The sequence below is a fragment of the Seriola aureovittata genome, chromosome 18 (assembly GCF_021018895.1).
Source record: "Seriola aureovittata isolate HTS-2021-v1 ecotype China chromosome 18, ASM2101889v1, whole genome shotgun sequence".
Lineage (NCBI taxonomy): Eukaryota > Metazoa > Chordata > Actinopteri > Carangiformes > Carangidae > Seriola > Seriola aureovittata.
The window spans coordinates 16301480-16328134 of record NC_079381.1 but is presented as its reverse complement, the minus strand read 5'-3'; the positions used below and the strand labels follow the sequence as shown (position 1 = coordinate 16328134).

The following is a 26655-nucleotide window of genomic DNA, read 5'->3' as shown; positions in this document are numbered from 1 at the left end:
TTGACAGTTTAAGTGTTTAGTTTCCGAGTGGTTGCATTGGATGCAATTATATTAAACTGTATGGACGTATGTGGACATGGGGAAAATATTATGTGTGCTCACATGCAGCAGACCAGGCTGTAACTTTGGCTGGGAACCATGCAATTATCACGGAAGCCCTCAAAATGAGTCTACTACAGAAAAACTCTGGCTTCTGGGTTTTTTTCCATGTTCAGTGATAAGTGATTTCAATCCATAAAATTTATGCTTGTATGGTAATGTCGGCCAGTTTTACACTGGATAGGCTGTTGAAGAGCCACTGCAGTATTATTGAAGTCAGACTCATTGGCAGAACGTCAATAAAACCATCTGATTAATCGCTCAGCTGGAAACAAATGAAATGGAAAATTAAAAGCGCTGCACTTAACATTGAAAGAACTAAAGGTAAGAGTACTAAATATCCCAGCAGCAAAAGGAAATGACAGAACTTAAGACCTATTTCTGTTTGTGTGGCCTTCTAAAGTTGGCAGATCTAGACTAAACTGTGCCACGGATGAAATTATGCCTCAGAAACGTCTCGGAGGCCTTGTTCTGTTAAGTTGAATGCAAGAGACCGCCATGTCTAGAAATACTGCCGCCACAAAGCCACAGGGCAGGAGGGGACTCCGCCTCAGATTTATAGCCCAGACTCACGGGGTGTGTTTTTGCCTCAAAATGGCGAGGGTGAAATTAAAGGCAGGGTTTTTATGTAATTGCACATGGATGTGCCCACTGCCCACGGCTTTGACCCCAGCTCTTGCACTCTAATGAAGGGTTGAGAGCTTGAACAAGGCAAACCCTGGCAAAGTAATGGCTATACTGATGCCGGCCAAATAGATTTTGTAATGTGCTTATAGTACTAAAGCATAGGGCCCTTATCTTTATTCTATCCGGCCATTCTCACTTAACCATTAGTTCTCTGCTTTGAATGAAAGGCTATTATGTTACCAGTCAGATAAACTGCATCAAACTGCATCATAATAAATTATGAATGCCCTTAGGATACTTTATACTTGTAGGCATTTGTATGTGTCCTGCTTTTATGATTAATAATGGATACTTTTGATATGTCTATGCCTTGAGTCAAGAGTTGTTAGTTAAATGCTCTATATCTACATCCACAGGCAGCAAGCAGATCCTGTACAAACCTATTTAAATGAAAGGGCAATGTTTCTGATTCAAATCTCTTATCTTCAATCTCTATGGTTTCATTTTTTTTGTTTGTTTGTCAAACAATGTGAACTTGTAAGTACCTTTAATCAAGCACTGTACTGAAATTTTGATGTATTTATACTTTCATTTTATGCAAAAAGTACTTTTCATTCCACTACATTTGCTTGACAGCTGTAAATATCCATAACCTTTAGATGACAGATGAAAATGTATGATTAGTCAATAATATATTATGTAAAGATTGAAGAGAAAGAGATTTGACTCAGAAATATGACTTTTTTCTCTTATTCAAATAGCTCTGTACAGGATCTGCTTGCTGCCTGTAGATATAGATATAGAGCATTTAACGCACTTACAAATGTCTACATGTATAAAGTATTCTAAGGACATTCATAATTGATTACAATGCAGTTTATTTGACTGGTAACATGATAGCCTCTCATTCAAAGCAGAGAACTATGGGTTAAATGAGAATGGCCAGATAAAGAACAAATGGCCCTGTACTATAGTAATACAAGCACATTACAAAATCTATTTGTTTTATATTAAAATATCCAACACTATATAAAGTAGTACTAGTTATAGCAGCATGCTTACTACTTTACATGTCAATGTATTGGTAATAATAATTATATAAAGTAATATATAATAATAAACTACAGACAGGGGAAATTGCCGCATAATTGTTACTTTTACTTTTAATTCTTAAGTGCATCTCGCTGATAATACTTTGTACTAGAATATTAATGCAGGACTTTTACTTATAAGAAAGTAGAATACTTCATCCAACCACTAATAGTGTCACACAGAAACTGTATACTGTATAAGTTCCAGGACTGTAGTTGAGCAGTGGAAACTTTCCCTGAGGAATGGTTTTACCAGCTGTGAGGCCAGCTACTCTGAGGGAAGGAAGGTTATATTGTACAGTACTTTCAAATGAGGGGTTGCAGCTTGTAGGTTTATACTTAAATGATATGGCATTGTAATAGCAGGAGATCACACATATGGTGCATTGATGATTTAGGGGAGACGTGCAGCTCCTGATGCTGGAAAATGACACCTATAGAGAACTTTAATTACCGCCCTGCTGACAAAGATGACAGGAAAATTCAGCCTGGCTTAAACCAAAGAAGCATCATGCCTACAAAGTAACATCTTAGTGAGGGTGGTCCTGCAAAAGTGAAAACCCTCCACCCATGCTCCTCTTCAGTAGTCTATGAATACACATAGACATAGACTCAACTTTAACCACATATTATGGGTTTGTACTTGCTGATGGTTTCATATTTGGCCCAAAGTTTATGTAAATGCAGATGCGAGCCCCACATCACTGTAGTTTGCTGAAAAACCCAAGGTTTTTCCAACCATGTTCCCGGTCTGTTAATCCAGCTGCCTTTACGTAGACCCACTCTGTGATTGGTCCCAGATTTGCTGCGGGTCCAGAGTAACTATTTAGCTTTTTCCCTGAGATTTTCCCATTGCTGCTGGCACAGTGTGACCTGCAGGAAATGACTGAGAATTGTGACTATAACAATGCTAATGGACCAATGCCAGACCATAGCTGTTTATTCAACCACACAGAACATTCCTCTGGGTTAATAACCACAAACACTGGAAGAGATCTACTATTTAATGATTTGGTCTGTAATACAGTACAGTATGTGCTTCGTTTGGGGAAAATTGTAAGCAGCATGTGTGGCACTGTATAAAGTAAGGCAAAAAGATTCTTAGTGTTTGAGTCATTGTGGCACACATGCAGTGCGCAGTGCTCATGACTCAGTTATTCTTGGTGGAAGTTCTGGATTTTGTTTGGAATTTAAGTTTATTGTTTTAGTCACATTTTGTTCATTTTAGTTTTAGTGAGGGAAGTCTTAAAATCGCCACAGTTTAGATTGAACTTCGTCACATCTATTTTAAAGAGTCATCATCAGTCTTTCTGCCTCTTGGACGCCCTGAGTCCTTCTTCTTGCTGCCAGCCCTGCCCATCCTTCCTGGATATGAGGTCATGACAGAAGGACCAGAACAAAGGATGGGCTGCAGTCATCTTAACCTAAACTCTTACAGCATAATGTACACTCTCTTTTTTGTACCTGTGTCAAGTCGACACACAGCAGGGGAAATCTGCTACTACAGACTGCAGGCTTTTGTTAAAGTTAGCTATTTATGACGTGTAGTTACCGAGAAAAGGCTTTTGTTGCATTGTATTCAAATTACATTTGTTTGAACTTTGGACATAGCCTAATGTTACTGTGCACTAAGAGGTACAAGTCTATGGTCCTATTTTCATTTCAGCTGCTAGCTCATTTTTTTCTTATTCTCAGTTGTCACACACACACACACACACACACACACACACACACACAGACACACACACACACACACACACACACACACACTCTAGCCAGCTATCTAGCAAGCTAAGTTAATTTAGCCTTGCTAACTTGAATTAAATTAATGAAATGTTCAATAAAAGCTAGCTAGCTATCTTAAATTATTCTCATTCACAGACTCAAAAGCCTTTAAAGCAAAGGAACAAAAACTACATTAATGAACATATTTCTGACTCATATTTATGCAGATAAATGTCAAGACTTGAGATAAAATATATAGCCTACCAAATGTTTCCAATTTCCACAATATATATTTAAATGAATATAAATTAAACTTGTTTCGACTCTTGTTTACAAAAACAAATAAATAAATGAATGAAATAAAAAATTGATTAGAAAAACCTACCTGCATAATGCCTACAACTAAAACTCGTGCCAGGGGGACAAATATAGTTACATTGGATAATTGCAAGGTATCTTTAAAATAAGTTATGCGTCTCCACGCACCTCCTGGCTTTAATATGCTTCATGAATTCAACTGACCCTTAAGACAGCAGCCGCCTCAGCCTCTCTGCTCCCCCTGTCCGGGGGAAAGCAGCGAGGGAGGGGTGTGACTTCCAGCCAACTGTCGAAAAACTCCGGAGTTTAGAGATCAGCAAAAGATGAGGAGCTGCTCTCCTCCACTGAGCGAGCGGGAAGGAATTAAAGCTCTAAAGCAAATCTTGAAATACGGAGAATTGACGACTCAGCGATGAAATGCATGTGCCTCGGAGTGAGTTTAACTTCCAAGTAAATCTGAACTGCGAGCATCCTACGGTAAGTTGTGTTAATGTTGTCATTTGGGGAAACGGGACGGATCAAGTGGGCGCAAATAGGTGAAATCCACCATTTAACTACAGTATACAATTGATTCAATATCAAACTAACGTCATGTCTGAAAAGCCAATACTTATACTTCAGAAGTCTCTTGGTACTTTTTGAATTTTTTGGGGAACTGGTCCAAGATTGTGTGTAAACAAACAAACAGCATCGTAGTTTATTTTAAGTAGACCATATGTTTCCTGTAGTTTTATACAGTTTTCTGCACTGTTTGCTAGATTTAGTGACGTTTTGTTTTCATGTTTTCATAGAAAATAGGTAAACCAGATTTAGATTAAATCCATCAGACAAAACCATGAACTTCTGCATTACTGGAAAATGACAACACTGTGAACAATAACACCTTCTGTCAACACTCAGATCTTGAAGACGGTTGATCTGCTGACACTGGACTCCCTGCTCACTTCTGACATCCAGTGTCAGCAGCCGGCGCTTTGAAGATGATCAATTCTCAGATATACCGCCACTACAACTACACAGGAAAGCTGGACCACCGGCCTGATGTTGGCACAAGCCGTGGCTCCGTGGACCCCAAAACCATCGTGTTCCTGATCATATGCTGCTTCATCGTCCTGGAGAACCTCACCGTGCTGGTAGCCATATGGAGAAACCACAGGTTCCACAACCGCATGTACTACTTCATCGGCAACCTGGCGCTGTGTGACCTGCTGGCTGGAGTCGCTTACCTGGTCAACCTGCTATTGTCAGGAGAAAAGACCCTGCAGCTCTCACCTGCTCTCTGGTTTGTCAGAGAGGGCAGCATGTTTGTGGCACTCGGTGCATCCATTTTCAGTCTCTTGGCTATTGCTATAGAGAGACACCTGACTATGATCAAAATGAGGCCTTATGATGCCAACAAGAACTACAGAGTGTTTCTGCTCATAGGGACCTGCTGGCTGATTGCCATATCTCTTGGAGCTTTGCCTATTCTGGGCTGGAACTGCCTGGACAACCTCCCTGATTGCTCCATAGTCCTCCCTCTCTACTCCAAGAAATATGTCGCTTTCTGTATCACAGTTTTTATGGTTTTGCTCTTAGCCATGTCAGTCCTTTATGCCCGAATCTACATCCTGGTCAAGTCCAGCAGCCGAAAAGTGAGCAAGCACAGCAACTCTGAGCATGCCATGTCCCTGCTGCGCACTGTCATCATTGTAGTTGGGGTCTTCATCGCCTGCTGGACGCCCATCTTCATCGTGCTTCTTGTGGATGTGGCATGTGGCAAGCGTTGCCCCATCCTCTACAAGGCTGACTGGTTCATTGTGGTGGCTGTGCTCAACTCAGCCATGAATCCAGTGATTTACACTCTGGCCAGCCGAGAGATGAGACGGGCCTTCCTGGGTCTGGTGTGTGGCATTTGCTACAGGGGGAAGGCTTCTGTAAATGGCAGTGGGAACAAGCAGTCCCTGGAGCCCAGCCGCAGCAGGAGCAAGTCGTGGAGCAGCCAGAACAACCCCAACCAGAACCAGCAGGGCTCCAGGCAAACAGAGCTAGGGAAGGAGCAGGAGATGGACACTGCTCATGGCCAGGTCTCAGTGGTTGCAGGAGGAGCCGCCCAGGCCGTCTCTGAGAGTGACGCAAAAAAGTGAAAGAAGGGAGCCAGTAAGAAGGTGAGGGTGGTCCTAACATATGCTCGTGGGCCTGTGCAGTGGTCGCAGAGGACAGAAACGATGATGAGTTTCGACTGATCAAGAATAAAGGATTTCTTAAATGAAGTGTGGACTTCAGGCCTGGCTGCAGGACAGCTGTTTCTCCTTTGTGATTTATATTGATACAACAGCATCATCCACAATCAGAGAACTCACATCTGACATTAGATTGATGTACGAGGCCAATGTGTGATCAATGACTCTCTCGGTTTTGCCCCTTTGTCAAGCACAGGTCATATTACATCACTGTTACATTAGAACCATGTATCTCCAAAAGTGGTAATTTTACACCATACTAGCAGACAAATCCTTTATTGGTTGAAAAAACAAACAATAAAAAAAAAAAAACTGCTGAGCTAATTAAAGCTTGACATTTTGGAGATACATGTTTTTTTTTTGCAGGACAATAATGATTTGAGAATTAGTGGTGCTTTTAGCCTTGACAGAAAAAAATTACCTTTGTGGTTACAGATGTGACCAGACAAAGACAAATAAGACAAAGAAGAAGTGAGAAATCACCTGCAATTAATAAAAAAAGTGCAATTATAGTGCTGCAAAAACAATGTAACGAAGAATGATTGTAGACAATTATTAGTGTAATGATAAACAACTGGTTATTTATTAATCTATGCAGTTTATTCTGTAAATTTGTATTCACTCATACTACAGAATGCTGTACAGTTAACTGTAATGAAAACTGCCTTGTAAATAGTATATTTGAGGAAAAAAAAAACCACATGTTGATGAGAAAGACTTGCCACCTTTTTCATTATATCAGTAGCATTATGGTCAAAATGAAAGATCTGCATTTGTTACCACTCTACAGAGAATTAATGGAACTGATGCGGTTCATTCAAAAGCAGTAGTTTTTAGTGGAACCAGGGCTCCATCTGCTGGTTGATAATGGTAGTCATCTATGCTGATGGGATATTTTTTACAATATGCTGCATGTTCAGTACAGAATATCTTCAATCCTCATATTAGTAACAAATTTTGAATTGTTATTATAGTCTGTCTTTGTTTTTTTATCTTGATTATTCCAGAAGTGGAAACGTTTTGTATCATCTCTAAAAGCATGAAACTGGTAAACTGAAGAAACAAGTCTTGAGAGGCACGTGGATGCTGCATGTGAACTAGAACTAGATAGGCTAGAGGCAGCTGTTTATATATGATGCAACAAAAAAAAAATTAGCTTTTGCACAATAAAGTAAAAATAAAGAGTAAAGGAAGAAAGTACTGTATAAAGATGATTCACCTTGATCAGCTCATGTGGCCAGTAGAGGGCACAGTTCTGCCTTGTTTCATGTGTAGTGCCTTCCTTACACATTGGGGAAAATAACACATTTTTCACCTATTTATAGTGGCATCTTGACGTGCATATAGCTTTCATTTTGTATGTCCAGGGTTTGTGGTGCACACAGCAGTAAAATAACATCTGGAAAATTCAACAGCAACATCTCTTTCAACAAGCAGCACCTCTGCCACGTGGGAGGATTCAAATACTTCACTGTGAACAACTTTCACAGGAACTTTTTTGAACAAAAGAAATAGTCTTTATTAAAACTTTTGTTCGTGTGTTCTGTGGATTATCCTGAATAACAAGAGCACTGTTTATGGATGTATTTTTTAAAATCAATGCTTTCAGTGGCTAGAACAAAATTCTGTACATCTCTGTTCTACTGCAATGGAGGCAGAGATCTGGACAAATTAAAAGTAAAACTACACAAATTAAAACAAAACAGAAATAATTAGGGTTATTAAAACTTTTAAGATTTTAGAGGAAATTGTAGTGACTGTGTCTAAATGCGGCATCTGCCATAGAACGAAATGTGTCATTGATTATTACAGAACATACAGAGAGATTCTACACATTCACGGTTTTATTGCCAACAGTCATACAGAATAATGATAAACCCATACAACCAAAAGATTAAATCTGTAAACATCATTTGGACTTGTCTCTTTGTTTTTATTTCCATTTTTTTCTGTACCTGTTCCAAAATAGTGAGTTTCTGTGTGATTCCCTCTGACAAAGATTTATACTTAGAATCTGGAAATTATACATTTATAATATATAATAGAGAGGGAGAGGGAGGGAGATAAAGAGACAGAGATAGAGAGAGAAAACAGTAGTCTCAAGCAGCAACACGCAGCAGGGCGAAACACAACCTCTAGTGAACAGGCATGCCCCATTGAAGATCAGCTATTGCACTTTGAAGAGAGAGAGAAAGAGAAATAAAAACACCATTTGTACAAATAAAAGGCACATTTTCATCAACAGAAATCTGGAGAGAAGCCATGTTCTGATTTGTGTCCCAGCTTGTTTGGTTGTACAATTTCTTTATGCCACACAGCTAATCATCATGTTATAGGAGAGATTCAAGTATGGAGTTGTTCCTGCTGTATATACGCTTTGTTCAAAACATTGCACATTTTGCCAAGGTGATTCTACAAATTTGCTTTTTAGAAACAAACACTAATCTCATTCTTGACATTAGCGTAGTGCTTTTTTTTTTTTTTAATTTTGCGTATTATTCCATCTCCCAAGATATTAGATTTGATGAAATTATGTCACAAAGAATCGAACAAATTAAAAGTTGATGTCGGATAATTGTCAAAAAGAACCCAAAACAAACAACAAATAAAACTCCTCAGTGATTCTTTGTGTCCTTTCTTCTCACCTTTCCCTCAAAAATACCAACATATTTGGCTCTTTCTCTCATGCGCTCTCCTCAAAAGAATCCTGAGAAGCAAACTGGGTCATGGGACACAAGGAATCAAGGAAAGTCTTAATCGGCTTTAACCAAAATGGATCTGGTGGATTTTTTTTTTTTTATAACAATCCCAATACTGCTCTTTGCTAAATATGTGTTGTTGTGAGATGCATGTACTGTACACTCCCTCTTGCAGCAAAATACAGGCACATTATATTACATTGCATCTGTCTTGTCAAACTCATTGAACACATGCTGATTTTGGTTCAACTGAAGTGGTCCAGTGCATATCAAATACAATGCCCCATTCATTTGGTATCCATCAGAGTACTGACAATAGTAAGGATGAGAGCATTTAAAAAGTCTGTTGACAGAACTGATGTGTACTATTTCTATAAGCCTTTTCAAAATTTGATTCCCCACTCTACAAAAACAGTCTGTAACCTAAATACCACAAACTGTTCTGAGGAAAGATTGTGTACAGTGGACTGCAAAATGCAAATTAACTATTAACTGTCAAGCAATAATGGGTGAAAACTCTTAAGAGTTGGATTTTCCCATGTACTGTAGTACTTTAAGCAACACACAGTCAGATAGCATCCTTCACTACTAGTAAGTGATAAAATAAGGGAAGTGAAGTGAGTGTGACTGACTGGGGTAAACAAGTATTTCTGTGATCTAGTGGCAATAAAGCAATCTTGCCATAAGACATCGCCACATTGAGAGATAAAATCTCTTTGTTTAACATCAACAAGTGAAGGTGATCTAATATTGAACATTCTGTATTGGGTGCACAATGTGTGTACTCAACACTGGTCTAATCAAGCCTTGTAAGTATATAGTGTAAATTACATCTCAACACATTGGTAATTCGTCTTGGTACAACTGACATAGATGATCTAACTGATCTAACTTTCTGATTGTGCTATTCATTTGTGATCATTCAAAAAAAGAAAAAAAATAATAATGATAATATCTTTTAAAAGTTCACAAAAAGCCGAAAATGTTAATTAAGAATGTGAGAATATCCATTGCATGACTCAAGCCCCAAAACTAATCATTGACTACACATCTAAAAGAATCCAGAGAGAACCAATTCAGAAACAATCCCTGGTTGAAAAGCATAAATATTTTACAGTGTCAGCATACACAAGCACCTCTTTCAAATAAAGGGGTATCAAGGTCTACGAACAATGTCCACAAGAACAGTTGATTTTAAGTCATGCGACTGTGACACAAGAAAATACTTTATAAAAAAAGGTTATCTTTAAAGCCATTGACAGCACTATGAAGGATGTCTGTTTGCACCCCAACACTTTGTGACTACTGCAAAGCAAAACACATTCAGTTCTAATCCCCAATAAAAGCAGATTTCATATAGTGACTAATTGAGTGAGCTGTCACGCTATTGGTGAGATTAAAGGACATTTTTTCCTAAAGTAATTCATTATAAACAGCATTTGTCGTCCAAACTGTTTTTGTTTCCTACCTCTTAGCCAACAGTTCCTGTAGAAATGTGGTTGTGCTTGACAGACAAAACTAAAATTTCAGGTTTTTATTCTAAAATACTCTTGTTAACACCTCTTTGAGGTTTGATTTGCACTTCATCTAAACTACAAGAACATCTGTCTTTTTTTTTTAGTCTTTTAAAACACCAAATCAAGATAGTATGTCCAAATGCACCTATGTCTTCTCAAAAATATAGCATTTCAGTCATCACAACAAAATAATAACAGTTCTATAAATATTCTTTTTTTTTTTATCTTAAACAAATCTTGTGTCTTCCAGTGCCTCCAGAAAAGTAACTGTGGGCCAATTTTCCATAAAACACTGTCAGCGCACAGAGCCTTTAAGCATTTTCTCTTCGTGTTTCGTCTTCAAGTTTCAGGATGGTAGGAGAGACTGTTCAGAGCTTCCGATTTCCCATCAGGCATTACAAGCATCACTGTTTCCTTCCAACAGGCTGTAGGAGACACAGTTCACTCCCGGCTGACACAATCGGCAGATTGTTGTCACGGTGATGGCCAATAAGGTGGCTAATGCTGTCAAACACGTGATCTTTTGTCCGTACCTTTGAGAAGAAAAAGAAATGTTATAAATTTGTCTTTTTCTTGCACAATAAAAAAATCCTTCATTTTATTCATTCCTCTCTATCTACAGTATCTCGTTTCAAACACACTTAACATGTCCTTAAACCCTGTCTTACCGTGCCCTCGGGGTCCACCAGCAGTAGGTGTTTGGCAAGTCCATTGTGCATGCCCGTTAGTACGTAGGACCCTGGGTTGGTAGTGCTCTTGCGGACTAGGAAGTCCCCGTCTTCTTTCAGTAACTTTTCAGCATCACGGCGGCTCATTTTGCCATGGTACCATGTCTGGCCCTCCAGCTCCTCCTGTGCACGGAAGGCCAGTGAGCGCACAAGAAGAGGGCTTGAGCTGTCCACGGATGCTGCCTTGTGAAGATTGGACATCTGGGACTGGGCTTGGCTCTGGGACGGCGGATGGGACTGAGACTGAATAGCATCCTCGAAGGGCTCTGGTATAGGTGAGGGCAGTGCCAAAATAATTAAGAGAGGAAGGATCTCTCTAGCACAGTTTTTAACTTAACATCCTACAGCTGTCAAGATTTATAAAGTATGGTAATCCATAAATTCATTGTTGGTATGAAAACATAAACATGTCTCCCTTTTCTATCTTTGATTATGGGCATTTAGCAGTAGCATATCCAGGTGAACATATCGATTTGATGTAATCAAAACACCTTAATATCCTCAAAGTTACACAAAAACATGACATTACTGTACTCAAAGACTTACTACCAGTTGGAGAACAACGGATCTGTCATCTGTGTCATTTTTAAAATTGTATTCTCAAATTTTTACTCCATGCATTTGTATATAAATCTGTATGGAAATACACCTGTATATTTACATTATAAATCATATAATTTGTAAATTGATGCAATGATATGCCGATGACTAAGTAATAAAAAATAAAAAATTTTGTACATAGTATTTTTCTGTTACGCTGACGATACAATAATACCCACTGATGAAATCTGCTCTGATGCTTTTAAACAGTAAATATTACTCAGACAATGGACTCAAGGTCAGGGCTCTTTTTTCTGATGAGCTCTCACTCTGACTATTATAGGTCAATTACTGTATATAACCTCTAATTGAATAACTTTCAGAACAAATTAACAAAATGTTTCTGAATTGATTTATGCAAGTATCTGTATCAAATTAGATTTAATCGTGTTTTTCTTTTGTGGCACAAGTGCTGGTGTTTGTTAGTACAGGAACAAAGTTAACAGTTAAAGAACCACAGCAGGTGGACAATAACACCTTAAATAACAACTTAAATTTCATATAATAACAGCTCACTTGTGAACAGTATAGCTGACTGCTCACATGTAATCTGTGTCATGGATTGTTCATACGTAGTACACACATCTTTATGTAACTAATCTTTCACGTATAATAATAGCAAAGTTAAGGTGGAAGTTGAAAGAAGGAAAGAATAAAGCTGTACACTGACATTAACAACGTCCTTCTATTGTCTTCATACTGACATGATGTCATTATAATGCCAAACCAAAGTCAATGGGAAACAAAAGCTAGGAAACAGCTATAATTAAGAACTGTGATTAGAAAGTCGTCTTACAATGTTATTCTGACATCAGGGCACAGATACTGTTCAGTTACTTTGTAATGCTTCAGCAGGTGAGTTTTAAATTCGCTTTGCCTCAAATTCATTCATTCAACTATGTGAAAACTGAAATTAGTTTATATCAGTGATTACAAATCTAAATCCACTATTCAAAGCATCTGAAAAATAGAAAGAAACTTTAATACATGCCAACAGAAACTCACTCATGTCAAACAGGTCCTTCTGCGGACTCTCTTTGGCTGCAGCTGCCATGCCTTTCGTCACATTCTCTGCTTCTGCCTGAAGTGCTGCGAGCACCTGGGCATCAATCTGCTGGGTGTTCACATACGTGGGCATCTCTGCTGTTTTTGGCGCCTGACCTTTACTCTCAGGCAGACTGCTTATATCAAATGAACCTAGACATTTGGAGAAACAATCACAGTCTCAGTGATGAACTGATGCAATTCCTCAAAGTTAAACATGACCTATATACTTAAGTAGTGGGAAGGATGGATTTTCTTACCCTGTTGTATGAATATGGGCTTTCTTTCATCTCCCCAGTTTTCTCCACAGTGCCGCCCTTGGTAATATGTCTGATCTACTGAACCTGGGCCCATCTGATAACAAACAGACACACAGTGGATATTAAAGATATTTCTGAATTAAGAAATAGATATCATGAGTGGACATAAAAAAGGCCATAATTTTAATCATGTAATGTGCAAAAATTTTGATTAAATCTCCTGTCACTCCTAACTGGTTTTGTTTCATTAAAATGAACTCTGGTGCATTTGTCTATTTACTGCAGTTCATTTGGGCTGGTGTGAAAGCTGTCGATCAAACTCTGTTGTGGACTAAACAACCAGACTGAGGCCTGAAACGAAGGATCTCTGTAAGTGGACTGTTGTGTGGTTCGTTTGTGCAGTCAATTTTCAGTCTAATCATACCAATAATGCTCATAATCAGTTAATTCTTTGGTGACCAGAGAACATAAATATACATAAAATAAGCAGTTAAGTGTTGCATGACTTGTCAAGCACCAGAATTTAATTGGCCCTAGGGGATACATGTAGCTCTGACAGTCAGTCAGTCTGTGTAATTTTGAGTTCACACCTCTTGGTTCGTAGCAGAAAAATAAAGCCAGTGTAAACACAAACTGCACAGAACTGAAATGCAACAGTGTAAACATTTTTCTCTTGATCTGGACCAAGCCACAAACGCTGCAGGTGCCAAAGCACCTCAAGTCCATGTGTAAACAAAAGTAACTCTGTTCAGTTGTACCTGGCACCCATCAGGTCCTGCATTCTGATTGGTCAGCCGAGTGTCGATGAAGCCTCCAGGGGGTGGCATTTTGCCAGGGATGTTGTTATAGTAAGGATGTTCCGCTGACTCCTCCTCTTCCTCTGTCCATGGTAACTCCTCCATGTTTAATACCCTGGAGCAAAAACATGGTTTGATTATGAAACTCAAAACAAGTCAATGTGTTATCTTTTGTGTGTTTTATGAATGTGTCCTGAACACCTCACCTGTCATGTGTGGAGGACAGCTTGCTTGATGGACATTGCAGGTACTGCTGGAAGCGAAGGTCAAAGGCCTGGCCGATGGTACTGATGACGTCCTGGGCCAGACCATCAGAGCATTCCAGGATGTGACATGCTGACAAGAAAGAGAGTCAGAAGAACGCATTTTAATGAGCAACATGTCTTATGTGAGACATGAGACACTCTACAGTGTTAAAAGAATGAACACCTACCTCTTCTGTTAACAGGGTCCTTTGCTACATAGGCAACATAATCTGTCGTGTCCTGAAAAAGACAAGACAAAAAGACACATTTTTTACAGCTAGTCCAATAGACATGGTGTGCGGTTATATTTTTAAGGCAACATTAACAACAGTATATTCACTCAACTGTAAATGGAGCAGGCCACTGTTTATTGAGTTTCATTTAGCATCAATTGCATATTAAGTCTCAAAGTGCAACACAAAGCATACATGTGTGTATTAGTTAATTTCACTGTAACATAAGCTGTTGTAACTTTGCTAGCACTCACTAGCTGACGGGAACAGGACTATTTTATGAATCTGTCTTATGTTTAAAAGAAACAAAATACTTACAAATAAAATACTAGATACTAGGTTTCTAATTAATACAAAAAAAAAAAAAAAAAACACATAGGGCCGCATCATCACCTTGCCCGTAGAACTATGTTGGCTTCCCACTGAACATTGCTGAACAAACAGTTGAACTTAATTGTTGACCCCTGGTCTGTGATGCCTAGCAATTCCTCTGCATTTTAAATACATGTACTGACTGGTGTTCTAAAAAAATCCCAATTAATACAGATAAGATATCAATATGACTAATGATACGTAATAGTATCTGCCATGGGCAAAAATGTTATTTCAGTTGTATCAGTAAATCAGTGAATTTGATGCAGGCCACTGAGTTACTTACAGGGTCTCCACCTGATGCAAAGGAGATGGACTGCATGTGATGGTTGGCTATGATCTGTCAGGAGTAAAATCATACAGTACATATGAATTAACCAACATTTCTGTGATTCTACACACACACACACAATGATAAGTTGATTAGCTAATTAGTTTATCAAAAGAAAGTTTTAGCTTGTCAAATGTCCCACATTTAGATAAACATTTAGACCCCACATTTCAATAAACTGAAATGATACCAAAAGTACTACTCTGTCTCGTGTGAGTTACTCTGTGCAGGATTTGGATTGTTTTGTTACTTTGGCACCATCTGCTGTTCGTATCAGGAATGAAAGAGGGCAATGCACGACATTACCACTGAGTAACCATCCACTATTTTATCATACAAATAACTGTCTAAAAACAGTAATGTGCAATGCAATGCCAACCTCCTCTAATTCTAGTAACAGCAGTAGAGGTCATGTGCTCTTGCTTGTCTTCCTCTTTTAACTGCTCCTTTATTACATAAACCTCCTTAAACAGACATTCTTCATTCCAGAAAAAAAATCACCTTTTCAACAGCTAAAAATAACATTTTCTCTATAGTGACAACCTAAATTTGGAAACAAAAGTCTTCTTGTCACTTCAGTGAATTTTTTTTAGGTATGTCCCCTTTTCCTGACCCAGTAGTGCTTGTGCACAGCAGTAGTTAACATACACAGTAAATGTGGTTGCTGAGAAGTTTGTGATAGACTCTCGAACACAATGCTGCCATTTTCTTAAATGTACTATCACAGTAGTATCATTAATATTCATCACATGCATGTGTTCTCAATGGTCGTCAGCTGACCTGTTTGCAGTCAGGGGTCATCAGGTTGAGGCTACTGGTGGAGATATTTAGGTTGATGGACATGCCAGCGAACTGCAGGTTGCTCTTTCCCAGGATACTAGACAGCGCTTTGGACGGTGGCTGAGAGGATCAGAGGACGACAGAGACAGACATGAATAAAACAAATTAGACATTTTTGGAAATTATTCACCGTCTCGCTGAGAGCTAGATGAAAAGATCAATAACAATTTCACGTCTCTAAATCTAAATGAATGATATGATGGTATGATATGAAGCTCCTGCCAGAAGCCAGTTAACTTAGCAAAGTGTTAAAACGCCTAAGGTGTGGTGGGCTGGCAGGTGTAATTTATTACCTTTGGACAGAGCCGGGCTAACTGTTTCCCCTTGTTTCCAGTCTTTATGCTAAGCTAAGCTAACCAACTACTGGCTGTAGTCTCCTGTGTATGGAAGTGGTATGGATCTTCTCATCTGACTCTCAAAGAATAAGCCTGCTTCCCAAAGTGTCAAACTACGCCTTTAAGAAGTATTATTCATTTAATCATTTCACCACTAATGAATGAATACTAAGGAAAAATTATTGTTCCATTTGTATTGATTACAGACTGAGCCAAGCAGATTTCATCTAATAATGTATAATGAGATTGTTAAGTTACTTAAAATAATGTTGTGAATAATGATTTAAATAACGAGAAGAGGCCAAATAAAATTAGTCAAACCCATTCAGAAATCTCAGCATCAAGCTGATGTCACCAGTGTGTGTTTTGCCAAAATAACATTATCATATATCTCATATCTATTCTGAGAGAGAAACTAGTCAGCACTGATTTTGCATTATATACTCTTCCCTGACATTTGAACAAGCTCTAGAGAGCAGAGTAATGCTTCATTTCACACCCCACATTAAGACACAGTCTCCTCACACGCTGTGGACACACACCATGTACATGCACATGCACACAGAAGACAGACGCTCACGCAAACATGCACACATGCATGCACACACACACACACACACACAAGCTCAGCCTCCTGATCACAGATATTGTGCACTACATGAGTCACTAAGCACTGTGCGCGGTGTGCAATGCATCGTGGGCTGGAACTACACCCACGCACATACAGTCCCATACCTCTTCATCTCTCTCCTTCCTCCTCACTCTCTCTCTTCTCTAAGTACAATCTCTCTCATCATTTCTTCCTCTCTCTATTTGTCTCTGTTTTCCCTCTTTTAACATGAAGGATGGATAGAGAAAAAAAAAAACTTACTGAGGCAATGCTATATATAGAACGCGGAAGGATAAATGAATATCTAATGCCGTTTCCTCTTTTTCTATCTACTGTACATTTCACCAACATTTATTTTCTCAGCTCTCTCAGTGTGGCAAGCACTTGCATTCCTCTATCCCTCCCTCCCTCCTTCCTTCTCTGTCCATCCATGTACCTTTCTCTTCCGCAGAGCTCCTTTGGTCCCTGGAACAGCCTCACACACCAGGCTGATGGCTTCCCTAGAGGGAGGAAGAGAGGACGGTGAAGCCAAGATGGTGACCACAGACAGCAACAGATTCACAGTTATTTTGCCATTAAATTAGAGATTAAGATTATTGAGACCCACAATTCAGTTGTGAGGACTCATGGCTTTACTTGTTATTTCCTTCCTTTATAATCAATAGTATCTATCTATCTGAAATAAATATAGTATTACAAATATAGGATGAAATACGGCTTGTAATTAAAATAGGGGAAAGACAAAAAAACAAACAAAAAATATTTACAGTAAGCCTGAACTCTACCTGTTGTTACAATACACCTCGGCCAAAAGGCCTGAGGCAAGATTCAGAATATGCAGTGTAGAGTGTTTTATATGTAAAAAGTCAAATTTGCCTCTGAGATAAAGTGAATGTTGATTTCATGACAGAAACAGAAATGTTAATTTCTGTATCCTTTCTAGGTGGAAAGATCTTTCACAGCAGAAGTTCTTTTAGAAAAGGAGAAATCTAATAATAGCAACGGCATGAGATATAGATTTCTCTGTCTCTGTTTGTCTCCATCTCTTTTTCACTATCTCTCTCTTTATTAGAGAGAAGCAGAAACACACATACACACAGTGAGAGAGAAAGAGAGCGAGAGAGAAGGCTTACCACTGTGTGGCCTTGCTAGCTAACGTTAACACTGGACTGATTTCAGGAAGTCAAGCAGAAAAGTAGACATGACACAAACCGATTCACTATTGGCCTTTGCCTCACTGCACATTGGTCAATGATTTTAAAGATACACATGGAGCCACAGAAAATTCCATGCAGACAAATTGTGATAACAGGCAGCCTGAATATACTCAGATATAGTACATATTACATCAAAATCCCATCACATTTTAAGAAGGGGTTATCTAAGAACTGGGTGGCAGATGTAACCTTATTAAAACAGAGAACCCATTTCCTGCTGAGGCATGACAGAAACTAAATGTTAAATACACAAAAACCATGTATTAATTAGTGGAGGGTGTCGTGATATAATGTACGCAGGCACCGTCAGCAATTCAACAGCATTTTTTAAAATTTTTATAGTAAAACATTTGGTCACTTTAGAGATTTTCATACAGATTTGAAGTGAAAATACAATATGAAGTGCAATTCAAAGCAATACAACAAAATACTAAAAAAAAAAAAAAAAATCCAGTAATTTCTGCTGACACTCATTGCTCTTCTTTTCCAGAATTTGCTTCAACTTTTTTTTCTCAGAACAAGCTATTGGGTGATTGTCAGTCTCTGAGTTGCCATCATCATGTGTCTGCTGCAGTAGACAAGTTTTAACTTGAAAAGAAAGATGAGATACAAGAGATACAAATTTGGACTTATTTTCTGCTATCTCTATGTATATGCATATTACAGTATTTATAATGATGGCATTCTTTCTGACAGACATTAGCATGATCTGCGCTATTTAGCAAGTTGGTTAGCCGTCTAGCGTGGTAGCTAATTGTATAAATCAGCTATTCCCCAAGTTAATTCACGAAATGGCAAATTTCTTGAAATATCTTATCATGTAAAATGATACCTTCGTGGATTCAGTTTAAATTAGTACAATTTTATTTAAAGTTCAATAGTTAAGTTCAATAATTGAATTCTTTAAAATCTTTAGATCTACACTTGCAAGATCAAGACTCATGAGTTATCCTTTTTTTTCTACTTTTGAAATGTTTGTTTTATTAAGCATGATACATTTACATTAAGCTTTTAAACATGATACATTCAATTTCAATATAATTTGAAATGGTATACTCTACATTTGTTAACCTATGTGTTCCCAAACATGTAAGTGTTATATAAACTGTTTTGTCTCAGTAGAGAATAACAGGATTTAATTTAAGGTGTCTTATTCCTTAAGCAGCAAATAGGTTTGTTTTCCTTGAAGTTCATGTGATGCCACAGATTTAGAACCTGCCAAACAAACGTCCAACATCAACATCACAAATCATGTAAGAACAGTAAAGAATCATATAATCATGAGGTTGAGTTTTAATTATGAATAAAACACTTCAAATATTATAATATCATATACTGTTATATATTCAAATATTACTAGTCTTAGAGGTGTGTTCTGTTTGTGGGTTTGTCTTAAAGGAAATCTACAGGTGGGTGACAACTGGCGAATGAGTGGAGAAATAGGATGACAATGCCCCCAGCCAGTGTGCACAAGGGGTCACTGAATGGTTTGATGAGTATGAAAATAATGTGAATTATATGATATGGCAAGATCACAACACAATTGATAACTTATGGGAGATTGTTGACTGACATGGTGTTCATCCCTCCAGTACAGTTCAGAGACTCATTCATAGAATCAATGCCAAAGCACAATGAAGCTGTTCTCGTTGCATGTGTTGGTGAAACAACTCAACAACTAAAACACTTCATGTTGGTTTGTCACCTGTCCGTAGTAAATACTGAAAAGTTGGAAAACTAGATTAAGTGTTAACATACCTTGTTATTTGTGACCTTGTGGTGAAATCCAGGGATCTCATCGACCGAAGGACTTCTATACAGCCCAGATACTGGAAAGTAAGAATGAAAAGCCTGTGTGAAATAGATATTCAATAAAATGTGAAAAGTAACATGAATGTTTTCATGACTAGCACATCATAATGTACAGAAAGATATGCCTGATTTGTTTTGAGTTTCCAACTGAAACTCACTAAATAAAAATAACTGCAGTCCTTCAACATGTACCAAATCACCACAATAGATGAAGACCACGAATGGCTTGACTCATTGATTAACATCAGCATGACACAGTTGTTTAAAGTTGAAAACATGAATGATTGGGGGGGGGGGGGGGGGGGGGGGGGGGTCACTGAGTTTAATATTGAGTCTGCACACTGAGTACAATTATTTCACACTGATATTATAAATTAATATGTAAGGAATGTGGAAGATTTAATTGGTGATTGTTGGTTATCATCCTTTCATTCCCAGCTGCATTGTATAAATAAGAGTTGAGAGGAGACTTGAACCTGTATTACATCAGCAAATGTGGTTTCATAAACTTGCTGGTATCGTTTCCACTTCTAGTTAAAAATAGAAACATCCAGCAGTTCACAAAGGCAAAGTCTGGCACAAAGTTGATATGAAGTTGAAAAGAAAAGAAAAAAATTAGTCAATGCTCTTTCACCGTAAATTATGTGAAAACTGCATTAGTGTGTTACTATGCCACATGAGGTGACTGCAGTCCTCCTATCCCATAAAACCATCTTCAATACCAGCCACCTACTCACATTACAACACCTCACCTAATTAATACTGCACAGACTGGGAACATTTTGTGCTGATGAGTTCCTATCATTATCAGAATCACATTCATAATCTTGTTGTAAACAAAACAGACATGCTATCGTTTCCATTTCCAATCCTCTTCAGAAAAAATATAAAGTTATCAAACTCATAACTTCTCTCCAGCGAGCGTTTTGCAAGGACCAGCAAACAAATAACGTTTTGTCAACATGACGTTTGCAATTTTTTAACGTTCTCTATTTTTAAACCAGTAAGTTTAAAGTGCACAATTCAGCAGGGCCAAAAATATATCAAACGGTTATAAAATTGGTAGAGACCTATTCTGAGCACAACATGGAGACTTTTCTTCTCTGATGCTGTACAACAAACGAGCACATGATTCACACAGCAAAACTGAACTTTTGATTAATTATGAATATCAATGAGAGGCCAGCACTGAAGAGCCTTTAAATGATCCTGGTAAACAACAAAACAAACGAAACAAAGACACACATATATACAGACACACTATATATAAACAGTACTGGCTTCGTAACAGGCAAACACATTCTAAAACATCAAGTCGTATATCATTCTGGCTACACTTTTTACATCTTTTGCCCATAAATCTAAACATTTAGTTTATTGCCAAAATAAAAAAAATGGCTTTCATATCATTAAGTTGCACGCCACTTAAACATAAAACAAAACTAGTTACTATTTCATGTCTGTACAGTCTAGACAGGACATGTAATGATACGATCAAGATGGTAAAACACTTTATTAATAAAAATGCTAAATTAAATAGTTTGATGAAATGAGAATTTATAAATGTTGGATCATACAGAAGATCTGCACCTAATGAACCTGCTGAACTTGGAAGAGAGGTGAAACGTCTTCGAGTATCTACAATCAAGTTCAGTTGCCCTTGTTTCAGCGTTTTTTGGTTTTGGCATCATTCTCAGCTGCAGATGGCAACTGTTTAAAGCAAAAAAATAAAAAATAAAAATCAGACAAAGTTACCACTGACCTAAATAAAAAAAAACTTCTTCCTATCAAATATGCTGGGATCAAAAACAAGGTAATTACGTTACAAAATCACATTAGGAGAATTGTTACTACAGAGGTACTTCAAAATCTTAAACACATATCATAAACACAAAGCTACCATGGGCTAAAAGTGTGAGTGTAAACAGTGTCGCTGTCAATCAATGTCCCGTTAGAGTAATGGCGCATGATGTGCGAGGAGTGACCACATGACGCTAATTAAAAGTGCTGTGAGCAGAACACCACGTTGATCTCAATACACACAGGACTCAAACCACAGGAAAAGCAGGGGGTGGGGGAGCACAGACTGGACCCATTTCCCCTCTCACAGTGTGGATGCTTTCAGCGGCATTGACTGGACAAATAAGCGCTCTCGGCCTTAATGCGGTTAATGGAATGTCACACTGGTCACAGATACTGTAGGCTTTGTTCGGGCAAGTTGTAGAAGGTGTCATATGATGGCAATCATACTGTGTAACTTGATTTGGAATATAACACATTACACCTGGCATCGCTGTTTAGCATGCTCACTCAGCCCCCGAAGCTAAATTTTGCTTTTTGTTTAATGTGCTGCATGAATAAAAGGAAGACAAAAAAGATTATACCTTCAGGCAAATGTTCAATTTACTGCTACGCTGTGGCTTCAGTGAATATGGTTTGCTCCGTTTTCTTCATTCACTTCACACATTGAAGAGCCAGGGCTCAGCATCATCACTCCTCATGCTAGTGACTCATTGCCGGCATGATGACATTCACAGCTCTCGTAGTTGTGCGTACTTGTGATCCTTTAAATGATGTTTGATGGCTGAACAGCGTTAACGTTAAGTTACGGATGTGATGAGACAAATATGCACCGTGTGTCTTCTTTCCTCTTCCATCATTTCTCTGTATCGCTGAGCGAAAACAGCCATAGAGCTCATACAGATGCACAATGTACAGAAATAACACATCACCATGGTTACAAAAGCATAACGCTGTGGCTCCACATACACAGAAATACTGTATACACGAAAATGTTTACAGCATGCTCTAAATGACACTGATAATTGCTGTTATGTATTTTGCCATCACCTGTTTTCCTTTACTTTTCTCCAATGCTGACCTTCTGTATTTTCTGAATTATTCAATGTCTGTTTTCTAGTCGCTCCCCCTTTGCTCAGCCTTCTGCTGTAGCCAACCTACATACACCCACTCAAGGGCATGTTGTGATGTGCAAGAAAACTACATTATCTCTTCTTTATACTAAACTTGCAGGAAGCTAAGCTTGAGTCACTGAAACAAAAGAGAGAATGGGTAAAGAATAGAAAAGAGGGAGAGGAGAAAAAACAAAAATTAGAAAGGGGGAGGATTAGAGACAACTAACCTTCACAATGTATGTCACTCCTGGACCAGAGATCTTCTCACTCGAATGTAGCCATCCTCTGGAGGGTTTGCTCACCAGTCCACCACCTCCACCTCCATTCCAGTCCTCTCCACTGGGCTGGAGTTCATCCAGCCTGCTCTTCTTGCTCATGCTCACAGCTGGCTCCAGCTGTGAGCAGGGGGTTGAATGGGAGGCCGAGCTGCACAGAGAGCCGCCCACACCAGAGGCTGCTGCCGCCGCTGCTGCTGTTGCTGTCGCCGCGCTGGGGCTCGGGCCACTAGAGCTGCCTGAGCCCGATCCCCCACCCCCCTGCAGCTTAGACACAGCCAGGTCCTTGACAGCTGAGGGCAGACCCTTGATGCCCAGCAAGCTGCCTGAGTTGCTGAATTTCAGGCTGGACACCTTGTTGATAAGGGTACAGAGGGTGGTGCCTCCATCTTCCAGGTGGTCAGAGCCGTGGCTGGTGGGGGTGCTGGAAGCAGTGGTGGTCGAGGAGGGCTGGACCTCAGTCGGGGGTGTGTAAGATGTCTCGGCTGCAGACTGGGGGGTGGCCGAGACCTTGGGGTTCATGGACAGGCCGTGGAGAAGCTCATCGACAGACGTTACTGACTCATTCCTGAAGCGGTTGTATTTGGTACGGTGAAGCATACCCTTCTCTCTCTTGCTCTCTCCCCTCTCTCCACCAACCGACACGCACAGCCTGCCTCTTTCACAAGTGTGCTGGCAGACGTGGCTGAGCCGTGCTGATTACCCTCTCCTGTAACATAGCAGCAGCAGTACAGGCAGCAAACGCCTTTTAGCAATCACAGGCCACCTGACTGTAATTTTCTCTACTGAGGTTACAGTGGTGGTTGTGTTGGGCTGCTGCTGCTGCTGTCGCCAAAGTCCAATCTGCTCTCAGTAAAATCCAGTGCTGCAATCCAGTCCGTAAGAGAGAAACATAAAGACACAATCCATGAAAACACAACACTGAAGCAGAGATGAAGGGATGGAGAGAAAAAAGGTCTCCAAAAGGCTGCCAGTGTTGTGGTGCAGCTTGTTTGGTTTCCAGTGGTGATGCTGCCACTGCTGCTGATTTCTAGCCTCAAAATTCCAAAAAGTAAGAGACCAGAGAAAGGTCTATGTTGTCGATGATCACGGATACAGCGAGGGAAGAGCAAATACTCTCTACTGACTGCTGCCTGCCTGCCTGCCTGCCGGCTCAGAGCTGAAGCATGACTCACTGATCTGAGAAAACCTTCTCAACAAAAGGCTTGCTGAACACTGCAAATCACTTCCTGTTGGAGGGAGAAAAAAAAAAAACCTCCCACTTACAGCACACTGGAACCAATCAATTTTTAAATTCCCTAGTCTGATATTAATTTGCTATAATTCTTTCCCTCTTATTTGTTTTTCTGAGAAAAGGAAATGAAGAATGAGAGGTAGCTTGATTATTTAACTTAGTAAAATAATTACTCATAATAGTTTGCATGAATTCATCTTTTAAACAATTAATGTCGGGATGGATGAACTGTTAGAAGTTGTGATGGAAGGATGACAGACACAATTAATTAATCGCAGAATTGATAATAAATTAAGTGAAATAAGTATCATCAGCATCCACTTAGATGACAGCTACAATCACAGTGCCAGCCAAATCTTCTCTAACAAAAAAATGCAGACTTCTCTGATTCAAGAATAAAATCACTATTTAAATGTATCATAAAAATGTAATTTTCCAAATCATATCAAATCATTGAAAGAAACAAAACTGTACAATTTTAGCATAACTGGGAATTAGTAACATCATTAATATACTGTCCATGTTAATCTATAATAGCTGCAGAATATAGGTAGACATCACTCCTGGTTCTCAGGTTTGTACTTTCAAAAATCAGTGACTAGACTGTACACTTATTCCTGCCTAAAATATTTATAAATCAGCCATTAATGCAAAAAGGAATAAAGCCATCTTTGCTTTTTACGTAAAACAGTTTTGATTGTGACTGTCTGATGTGTAACACTAATTCTCTATCAGCATTCTGCAACAAAGGAACAAAAAATTCAGTTCCACTACTAGGAAGCTAGATACAGATTCACAGCTTGTCTAAAATACCCAATAACTGGTCCTGGTCGACCTACATGAATGATACAACTGGAAAAGACACAGAATGAACGACATGTTTCTCAGGCAGATGAGTGAATGAAACAGCCGAAAGGATAAAAGAAAAAGCCCAGCAGCACCAATGAAGCATCTTTGTCTCCCCGGTAGCGGAAAGAACACAGCCAGACACCATTCATGTAAAATGTCCTCAGGAGCATATAGCAAAGCTGAAAGACTGACACTCATTCATAAGCAGCTTCCGCTCTCACTCTGCTGCAGATTTCGCACTGCAGTCCCTCCCAACATCTCTCTTTCCTGCCTGGCAAATACAGAAAAAAAAAAAAAAAAAAAAAAAAAAAAAAAAGACAGCGCGTCTGCCTTCTCTCCTCAGAAACAAAGGCAAACACAAAGGCAAGGAAGAAAAGGCAGGCCCTCGCAAATCAAAAGAGGACGCAAAAAGACAAAGGAGAAAAAGAGCAGAGGACAAAAAAAGCAAGCAATATTTAGTCTTTTATGTGAATGAAATAGCAGGCCGGCATACCAATGTTTCTGTGAATGGAAGCAAAGGCCTTTCTGCCTCTGCAAGGCAATCCCTAGGGATGGCATGGTCTTATCCAATGAGGAGCCAGCTGGATGACTCATTCAGGGGAGGCTTGCAGAATAGTGGAAGAGACCATTTCAAATCCAGGTGTACATTTTGTTTTCTCTTAACCGCCATGTAAAAATGCTACGCACATCATCAGATACGAGATGTTTGCATTATTTAAAAAGACCGTGTTCAGCTAACAGGATAAGAAACAAAAAGATATATCCTGCACAGAAAACTGAAGTAAAAATGCCACCCCCATGATTTTGATTGTCACCATTGTCAGCTTTTTTTTTTCCACATTCATGTGAACAGTTACCACCTACACATTTAATTAGCAATTTACTGTTTATGTGCATGAGGGCAGATAGTACCAATGCAAAAGAACAACAAGTGTATTTTGCTCTGACAAATATGGTTACCCACATAATTGGAACATTTGTGTTTAGAAAATGCATAATTAGCATTATGGTTTTGATTTTCCCACTAGTGTTGCAGTATTTCATGATTTTGGATGATTTTCTTACAAGCTTCATTCATATAAAAGTTGTGATTGTTGCCTTTTGCAAATCTATAACCGCCTGAGACACATCTGAGAGACAGTGATCATTAAAGCACATCTTTCTTGCCACCAGCAAAGATATTTATCAGCAAATGTACTGGTTAATTTATTAGCAGGTGCTTCTGGGCAAGCATCAGTATTCTATATTACCTTTCTATTAGACCAAATAAAAATCACTTCAATAAGGTGAGACTAGTCTTTGTGAAATGCATATTTGCTGCTGTTTGATATTGCAGGAGTACTAAAATTGCCATGACCGTCTTCCAGGGCCTTGTCAAGCAGTTATTCTCTGTATTAACTTTAATAAACACCACTGATGCCACAAACTGGTTTTCAGCATTCTTAAACCAAACAGAGTGCATGACAATATGATTAGCTGTAGCAAAAATACAAGCTGAGTCAGTACTGTATGGAAGGTCTGAGATGCCAATATCAATATGAAATAATTTGATCAAATTGAACTTTCCTTTGCCAGTTTCATTTTACTTTCAATTTTTGAAAAAGAATCACTACTGCAAAGTGAATAAATAAATAAATAAGTGAACCTACTGTGGTCCTGC

At 38.9% G+C, this 26655-nt stretch overlaps 2 protein-coding genes across 2 annotated transcripts; one reads left to right on the top strand and one right to left on the bottom strand.

Moving 5' to 3' along the window:
* The first annotated feature begins 3972 nt into the window (after positions 1 to 3972).
* Positions 3973 to 7994, top strand: LOC130186647 (sphingosine 1-phosphate receptor 3). Its single transcript, XM_056403875.1, has 2 exons — positions 3973 to 4337; positions 4761 to 7994. Exon 2 carries the CDS (start codon positions 4841 to 4843, stop codon positions 5984 to 5986), a length of 1146 nt encoding a protein of 381 aa, XP_056259850.1. The 5' UTR covers positions 3973 to 4337; positions 4761 to 4840; the 3' UTR covers positions 5987 to 7994.
* On the bottom strand, positions 7905 to 25295 carry shc3 (SHC (Src homology 2 domain containing) transforming protein 3). Its single transcript, XM_056403874.1, has 12 exons — positions 22865 to 25295; positions 19669 to 19739; positions 17130 to 17193; positions 15689 to 15808; positions 14864 to 14917; positions 14161 to 14212; positions 13934 to 14063; positions 13689 to 13842; positions 12931 to 13024; positions 12632 to 12823; positions 10967 to 11292; positions 7905 to 10831 (listed from the first exon to the last, which is right to left on the bottom strand). The coding sequence occupies exons 1-12, from the start codon at positions 23510 to 23512 to the stop codon at positions 10703 to 10705; spliced, it is 2034 nt and encodes a 677-aa protein (XP_056259849.1). The 5' UTR covers positions 23513 to 25295; the 3' UTR covers positions 7905 to 10702.
* Between the last annotated feature and the right edge of the window lie 1360 nt (positions 25296 to 26655).

What these genes read in the sequence shown, in the direction of transcription:
- LOC130186647 (XM_056403875.1), top strand. Translation starts at nt 4,841, where the DNA reads ATGATCAATTCTCAGATATACCGCCACTACAACTACACAGGAAAGCTG.
- shc3 (XM_056403874.1), bottom strand. Translation starts at nt 23,512, where the DNA reads ATGCTTCACCGTACCAAATACAACCGCTTCAGGAATGAGTCAGTAACG. An exon ending in GAGCTCTGCGGAAGAGAAAG is followed by an intron (nt 15,809 to 17,129) that starts GTACATGGATGG and finishes TGATCCTCTCAG; the next exon opens with CCACCGTCCAAAGCGCTGTC. An exon ending in TGACCCCTGACTGCAAACAG is followed by an intron (nt 14,918 to 15,688) that starts GTCAGCTGACGA and finishes TACTCCTGACAG; the next exon opens with ATCATAGCCAACCATCACAT.